At 34.3% G+C, this 8,352-nt stretch overlaps 1 protein-coding gene across 2 annotated transcripts; it reads left to right on the top strand.

Annotated features, from left to right (window-relative positions):
* Positions 1 to 634: 634 nt before the first annotated feature.
* On the top strand, positions 635 to 8,239 carry LOC140061150 (E3 ubiquitin-protein ligase FANCL-like). 2 transcript variants are annotated; one of them, XM_072107615.1, is made up of 10 exons: positions 635 to 797; positions 1,065 to 1,123; positions 1,393 to 1,510; positions 3,041 to 3,141; positions 3,235 to 3,331; positions 5,272 to 5,340; positions 5,798 to 5,948; positions 6,314 to 6,525; positions 6,817 to 6,933; positions 7,555 to 8,239. In XM_072107615.1, the coding sequence occupies exons 1-10, from the start codon at positions 705 to 707 to the stop codon at positions 7,669 to 7,671; spliced, it is 1,134 nt and encodes a 377-aa protein (XP_071963716.1). In that variant the 5' UTR covers positions 635 to 704; the 3' UTR covers positions 7,672 to 8,239. The 2 variants fall into 2 exon arrangements, with proteins under 2 accessions (XP_071963716.1, XP_071963715.1); XM_072107614.1 differs by having other exon boundaries at positions 638 to 762; positions 1,066 to 1,123.
* The last annotated feature ends 113 nt before the right edge of the window (positions 8,240 to 8,352 follow it).

Here is an 8,352-nt window from a genome sequence, read left to right as displayed (position 1 = left end):
TTTAAACTAAATAATTCCTAAAATGGTTTAAAACCACTCTTTTCATATATTCATACTACACCTTGTTATAGCTAGTGTAGAAGAACTAGATACTATCTAAGAATAAAGAAGTTAACATTACATTTTTATACCATCAACATTAACAAATAAAACGAATTGTAATGATGCAGAAAACACTGCTGATTCACAAATACAAGAAGATACATTATACTTACTTGAGTAAAGAAAATTGATGATCGTCTGCTCTGATCCGCTGTGTGTGGTTTTGTTTGTGGTTTTGTTTTTAAGTCAGTGTGACCACAGAGAGTACAGTTCTTCAAAAAGAGTGCGCTAGCGGCTAGGCCTAGAAAGTATACTTGGTTTTAAACCAGATATCACTTTCTCAAATCTATAGTAAATAAGTCTAAACTTTAGATATAAAAGTTCAGATGTAGATACAATATAGAGGATTACAGATTGACACTGATTATCTCTTCAGGTGGTGCCGACAAAACAATTTGATGATGACAGTTTTTGTTGTAGTTCTTTATGAATGATTACACTCTCACGCATGAGTGAACAAAATTCATTTTTTGAAGTGCGCCATCAAAGACACGTGCTTTGAGGGGGCGGAGCTAAGAAGTGGCGATAAAACAAAAACAACAGTTAGGCCTCTCAGCTCCCGATCTACAGGGCAAGAAGGAGTAGGCCTAGGCCTTAGTAGTATGGCGGAAGATACAAATTCGATGAATATTTGTCAACTTCTGATTCCTCAAAATAAGGAAAGAACAATTTACGATGGATTTATAGAATCTTTAGTAAGCAGCCCACCACCAGTCAGATAATGATATACAAACAGGCCGGCCCAGCAGGGCAGGGGAGGGGCCAGGGCTATTATTAATAATAATATTATGATAGGCCTACCTTATTATTAGTATACTGTTATTTACTAAACTACTAAAGTCTATACTAAACTACTTTTTTATAATAATTAATATATTATTAAACTTATCCTAGTAGGCCTACTATAGTCTAGGCCCTAGGCATATTATATTATTGTGACTGTCATTACCCTCTACTTACAGGGCCAAGAGTTTCATCTGAAAATAGAGTTACCAGCAAATAGAGACCTCACGTTTTGTAGGTAGGCATGGCAACAAGAAAACATTTTCATTTATTAATATAAAATCCTAAATTCAAATTATGTATCTCCATTCATAAAATTTCTGTTTTTGGCACAAAATTCGACAGAAATGTGCCATGGTCAAAAAATATAACTGATCAACAATGGAAGTATTATGGAATTTCTGAAAATGTGCCATGGTCGATAAATATAACTGATCAACCATGGAAGATAATAGAAATCAATGGATCAACAACCATAAAAAAATAAACTATAATTTGTCCTTGCAGAATTCATTGTGATGTCAACTTAATGAACATTTTACGAGGATATCTTCAAATAATTAAAACACGACTACAACAATGTTCAAGTATTCCAACGTTTCTAGAAGAATTGAAAAGCATTGTGGTTGGTGTACCGAATTTACTTTTTTATGACAGGATATTTACAATTGTTTGGATTGTCAACAACAATTTACCAAGTACAATACATGCAAACCATTTGTGCAATAAACTAATTAACTAAAGAGCATTAACGAGTTTATTCATACTTTAAGGTGCCGCCATACTGCGGGGAAACACCGCTTCCCGTCAGATCATCGAAGTTAAGCAACGTTGGGCCCGGTTGCGTTCTGGATGGGAGACCGTCCAGAAATCGTGTCGGGTGCTGTATATACTGGAGAGTGATGGTGTAATGGTAACATCGGACTAGCATGTGATAGGCATGGGTTCGAGGTTATCTGTACCATACTAATTGCATCCTTAGGCAAGATGCTTTATTCTCATTGCCTCATCCTTCGGATGGGATGTAAAGCCGTTGGTCCCGTGTACTTAACAGTGCACGTTAAAGAACTTGGTACACTATTCGGAAAGAGTAGGGGATCGTCTCCCGGTGTGCTGATATGGTAGGCGCTGCACTGCTGGCTGCTGTGGGTCCGTGGAGGGCCTAATCCGAATTTCCTCAGTTTCCAGTTAAGCTTGAGGACAAATATATATAAAATAAAAAAAAATAAAACTAAAGAGCATTAACGAGCTTATTCATACTTTAAGGTGCCGCCAATCTCAAAATTCTTATGTGTGATTGCAGTGATGAGGACGACACAAGTCAGTACAGATCTTTGTGTATTAGAAGCAACTCACTCAATCGCAAATTTATGAAATGCTCTACCAATGATAAATGTTGTCTCTTTAGATCTTACTGTATTTAAATATATATTGTGCAGCCCTTTGGTGTAACTATCGTATGAAGACCATTAGATCTCTTTGTATGCTACAATAATGCTCTGCGCCGTATACTTAATGTCTCTAGAAGTAGTAGTGCCAGTGCATGTTTATTGAACATGGTGTTCCTTCCTTTAATGAGTACATGCGAAAATCTACCTATAGTTTCATGTGTTGAATAGTGGTAACATCCTTGTTGCTTGTGTTTGCAAACATATACTCCATAACTCCAAAATATATTGTAGATGGAGAAGCATTCAATATACTTAAGTTTTCTGTTTAAGTTTATTAATATGAATGATATTTCCGAAATCAAAAGAATTTGAAATTGAAAATGGTGGTGGGGATTATGATGGACAAAGTAAATAATTAAGAGTATACTTTCATTATTTTTAAAGCATGCAGTGTACAAAAATCTGAAACTTTAATAGCCAATGAAAGTAAGGCTCTGTCTACACTAAATGTGATGTGCCCATATATGGACATGATGATGTCATAATAATAATAACAATTTAGTTGGAAGCTACACTTTTGAAACAGTGGCACACTTCTTGAATGAAGGTGCGTCCAGAGCAAATAAAACACTACCATATTTGGACATATCACTACCATATTTAGGGCCTTAGGCACATCACACTTTTTGTCAAACTAGTTTAATATAGTGTAGACAGAGCTTACAACACTTACACAATAATAATAATACTGGATTTTTTTTCAGTACTTGGCTGTTAAACAGAATAAGGAATTAAAAGCATTAAACACAGCACCTTATTTGTATGAAAAACTCATTCAAGAAATTGCAATTGTAAAATGGGATAAGTAAGTCAAATCAAAAGTTAAAAACATTTTGATTTTAATTTAATCGTTTTAACTGATTTTTTGGAAAATTTTCTTGTACTCAAATTGTTTCAGAGTTGTTGAAATTGATGAATCATTTAAAAAAGTTAAGTTAAAGACAGTGGATGGTGCGGAAAGAGAGCATTACATAACAGTTCATATTTCATCTCAGGTAAATTTAAATTTCATTTTAAATTATGTTTCTCCTTTTGTAGAACAACGTCTTAATTAATGTATTGTAGAAAATGCAGATAATTTTTCTCTTTACTCTTGAATTGTTAAGCTCTGTCCACACTATCAAACTAGTTTGATGTGCCCAAATATGGTAGTGATATCCCCAAATATGGTAGTGATATGAGCATCGTGTCCATATATGTGCACATCATAATGTTGTAGACAGAGCTTTATATAGTTTGTATTTCTAGTAGATGTGTATTGTACAGTATATTTAATAAATCTTATCAAATGTTTTGAAAATGTAATGTGAATATTGTGATTTGCTCTTCCTTTTTGAGCACATAAACAAACAAAATGAAAGTTTGGAAATAAAAAGTAGTTCCTACCTTGTTTGACGTCGTAGAGATTTGTCTTTTCTTCTCCAGTAAGATATCCCTCGATGACAACAGATCTTTAAATTTCCTTACTGAAATTTGTCTATAAAAATACTGATTTAATTTCTGAATATGTATCATACCTTAAGATAGAGTAAACCACTAGTGTTCAATAATGCTTATCCCTTAACAATACACAGCATTAATTTTGCAACATTTTATATGTATATATATATATATATATACCAGAAATTAAACCAGGGCACAGGTTTCTTTATATAACTAATATACAAGGACTATCTTTTATGACAATATTTGTATATACTGTAGTTATCCATTAGTTAAAGGTTGAAATCCATAACTTTTAGGTCAAGGATACAGTAGTTGATTGTGTATAGAAAGTCCTGTATATCCCAAATTGAAGGATCCAAGCCTTTGCACTCAATTCTGTGCTACATTTTCACAATAGATATACAATACAATCTGATATGCAATGAAAGTGGTTAAGTAAAAAAAAACCATTTCAATACCTTATGAAAAAACACCTTAGTACATTTAATAGTGCATAACCCTTCATTTGTAAAAGATTATTAACAGATATGAAATAGTTACATAACAGCAGATTTATTAAAACAAACAAAAATATATAAGGTTGAAATCTAGAACTTTTAGGTCAGGGACAGTTGATTGTGTATAGAACAATTATACTATGGACCAATCCTGCGCCTTAGTGAACCTTTGCACTTAATTCTGTTCATTCCCACAATACTGTAGATACAATACAATCTGATGTGTAAGGAAAGTGGTTTAGTCAAAAGTTTGAGCCATTTTAATACCTTATAAAAAACATTTTAGTACATTTAATAAGCCTGGTTTCAATAAAATCGCTACACGACAGAGTGTAGCGATTTTATGGAAACGCTAGAATTTATTGGGGATCTAGTATGCCAGCGCTAAATATTCTTTGGTATGCGTATACGATTCATCACCGACAAAATCGGCAAAGTTGAACATGGTTGAACTTTGCCGATTTGACTGCGATGAATCGGGGAGCCTTCCCGATTGCGTCGGCGACATCTGCGCGTGTAGCGATTTTAATGGAAAACGCTGTAGCGACGGTGTAGCGATTTTATGGAAACCAGGCTATATCCAATGTTTCATTTGTAAAGATTATTAACAGATATGAAATATAGTTACATAACAGAAGTGATTCATTTAAACATTTTATAAAACAACTAAACTGGTTACATTTATTATGATGACGATCAAAGAGATCAAACATTGTCTGAATTATGGCCTGCCTCTTGTTATTTGGAGTCAGTGTTATACTATGCTATAATTTACAATACTACAGTATGTTTTATACTGTATTATTTGGAGTCAGTTTTATACTATGCTATAATGGTTACAATATAAAATCTATCATGTACTGCATAAATTAAAAATGTGATATGCTATATCAATTGATTGCAATAGCTTACTGTACATTCAGTAACTACTGCAGAGACTATGGTATATATAGTTTCTTACTTAAATGTTTTATACATTTTTTTTCATAAAGTACCCAAATGAAATACCAGAATGCAGCACAGACTTGCCCTCTGAATTTATACTGCTGTGGAATAATTCTGTAAGTACTGTACATGGTACATTAATTAATGTACATGATTATTTTGATATGGAGTTTAGTGGCCAAGTGGTTTAACCTCTGTCTACACTATCAAACTTTGTTACAAAAAAAAAGTTAGTGATGTGCCCATATATGGACATAATAATGTCATATCACTACCATATTTAGGCAAATCACTACCATATTTGGGCACATATCACACTTTTTTTGTCAAACTAGTTTGATAGTAAAGACAGCATTGCAAACCATAGCCATAAAACCAGCACAGGTCACTCCTTGGCCATAGATAGGTTTCAACCACTTTTCACAGAGGCCTTTGACAACACAGTGCCTTGAACAGAACAGTGGCAACCGAACTGCTTTATTTCTTACTGCTACATCACTGATTGGGATGAATGATATAAAATAAGCAAATATCTATTCCACTGTATAAACTGAAACTATTGTTTTTATACAGATGACACTTGCAGATGTTATAAAACAATTTGACAAAGTTGTTGAGAGACATCAGATTTTTTGGAATTGTCTGGATGAGATTGACAGGTCAACATGGGTGCTGGAACCAGAGAACCCTCGTAGGAAAGACAATGCTAGACGAATTGCTTTAGGTAGATATTCTTCATTTAAGTGAGTGAGTGGCCAAGCGGTTAAGACGATAAACCGTAACTACGTAGCCATTACATCGGCAAAGGTTCGAGGCTCAATCGCTCCATGGTTCTGGTGATAGAACAAGTCTTCAGGGATAAGGACTACAAACAGTAGGTCCAGTGTACACACATAGCTCATGTGCACTTTAAAAAACCTAGTACATCTTTCGAGATGAGTAGGGGGTTACCCTGGTGTACTAGTACACACACAGCCATTGATCATGACTGTGCCCTCTGGGAGACCAGTCTTTGACTGAAGAGGTCGCCCAGTATAAATTACAAATTCAAATTCTGTAGTTCTGCTACATTTCTTATTTTGATGATAGGCAACAATTCCTCAGTTCAAATAATTGTAAATCCGCTTCATCCAACGCACTTGCCCGAATGTCGATTCTTAGGAGCGGATAAAGTCGTTAAACCGTTACGAGACAACATGAACAAGTCCGTCCACCTTTGGAACACATCGCATTCAATACTACACAACTTACAAGCCTTGATGGAAATAACGTTCCCATCTCAAATCTCCTCCAAGAAAGAGGTAATAAATGATATTTAAATTATATTACTGGCGATTCGACCTTATATTTTGGCACACATGGCGTTTCATACATATAATACTTGCAAGGCCATAGCGAGAGGTTATTTATATAAAATATGACGATGATGACGAAAATTGAACTTGAGCTGGAAACAGACAAAAATTGAAAGGCTGACTGGAATACGAACATAAAAAAGACATCAACTAGAGATGTTGGACAAGTCTAATATAGTAACTAACTGTTAACACCAAAGCATTGTTTATATAGCTTTCTTTTGTCTGAATCTGCAGGATTTTTGCTTGGAGTGCAGTATTTGCTACCTCTATCGACTTGAAGGAGAAATACCGGATAAAGTGTGCGAGTTTCCAGCATGTAGCAAACCATTCCATCAAGCATGCTTATATGAGGCAAGTATTGTTTGTTTCTTCTGTTCTTCCAGAGGTCTGTCTGCCAAGAACTATGCTGTACTAATCAGACCTCCACAACTCTCCTGATAAAAGTGGTAGTCTTCCAATATTTTGAGTCATCTCCAGCTGAAGTGCAATTTCTCCCGATATTTAAGATAAACCAAAAAGTCTCCCAATATGTATACATCACATTTCTATGCTACTCTAGATATTAATAAGAGAGTAGAAAACATACTAATACTATTGGTCCATATAATGTTTATAATCCATTAATGCGTTGTTTAATAAGTCAGTGAAATAATGAGTTGCCAGCACAATTTTCACCTTCGGCACGCATTAAGTGTGCCAATATTTTTAGGAAGAGCCATATATAAGAGTTACGACTAAAGGGAGTTCTTAAGCGTTTATACCGGTGTTCTGTGGTTTACCGTCATAAAACATACCGTGGTGACAGTTGGTATTATATATTGAGTGCGAGATCTTTGCATTTCTTTTACACCTTACTCAATTTCCACTGGTGTTGTGAGCTTTGCTTCAACACCAATGTGCTCAGCGTGCTAAAAAATCTATTTCTCAATACATTATTATTATTTATATAATTTTAACACCATTTTTCTTTAGTGGTTACGATCATTACCAACTAGCAACCAAAGCCTTACCAAATATGGATTCAAAAACATATATGGGGAGTGTCCATATTGTAGTCAACCAATCACAGCAAGACTTGAAGATAAGTAATGAGACATGATTAACCAGTGAGGCAGAGACAGGCGATTCTTTTTCCAGGCAATGCATACCTACCTGCAGAATTAGGTGACATCTGGCTTTGCACTTTTAAAGAACTACCGCTAAGGTCATATGTAGCGGTTGACGTTTAATATTCTTATGAGCGCATATTATGACTATAATAATTTAATACGACTTATTATCCAAGACGCTTAACTGAAACATGTCAAACAAAATTATATTTTTAACAAATTTTTAATCTATACCTGGAATTTTCATTTCAAGTCATCAGAGACTTTTAGATTTTCATGTTGACAATGTCGACTGCTACCCTATGATAATGCGACTGGCACTGGCAAATTTGAGCACTTGTTTAGTGGCATTACTACAAAGAAACTGTTTCCGAATAAACAACTTTCGAGAGTGGGCGGAAAGTCAAGAATGGAACTAGACTAAACTTGTTTATAAAATACCATATTGTATTTCAAGAAATGTTATGGATTTTAAAATATCAATATTCATATTTTACATAAAACATTTATTTTACAATTCATTAGAAAAAAAGTACAGTAGTTCTAGAATCTAGGAAGTGGTTTTTTATCAAAGCTTTAAACAAAAAATATATGTATTTTATACGAAATTAGGACTTACATTCACAGAAAAATTAGCTTTTGAATTTAAATAAACACAAAT

This window comes from Antedon mediterranea, chromosome 10 (genome assembly GCF_964355755.1).
Source record: "Antedon mediterranea chromosome 10, ecAntMedi1.1, whole genome shotgun sequence".
Taxonomy (NCBI): domain Eukaryota; kingdom Metazoa; phylum Echinodermata; class Crinoidea; order Comatulida; family Antedonidae; genus Antedon; species Antedon mediterranea.
Note: the sequence above shows the minus strand (reverse complement) of the source record. Positions and strands in the feature narration are given on the sequence as shown.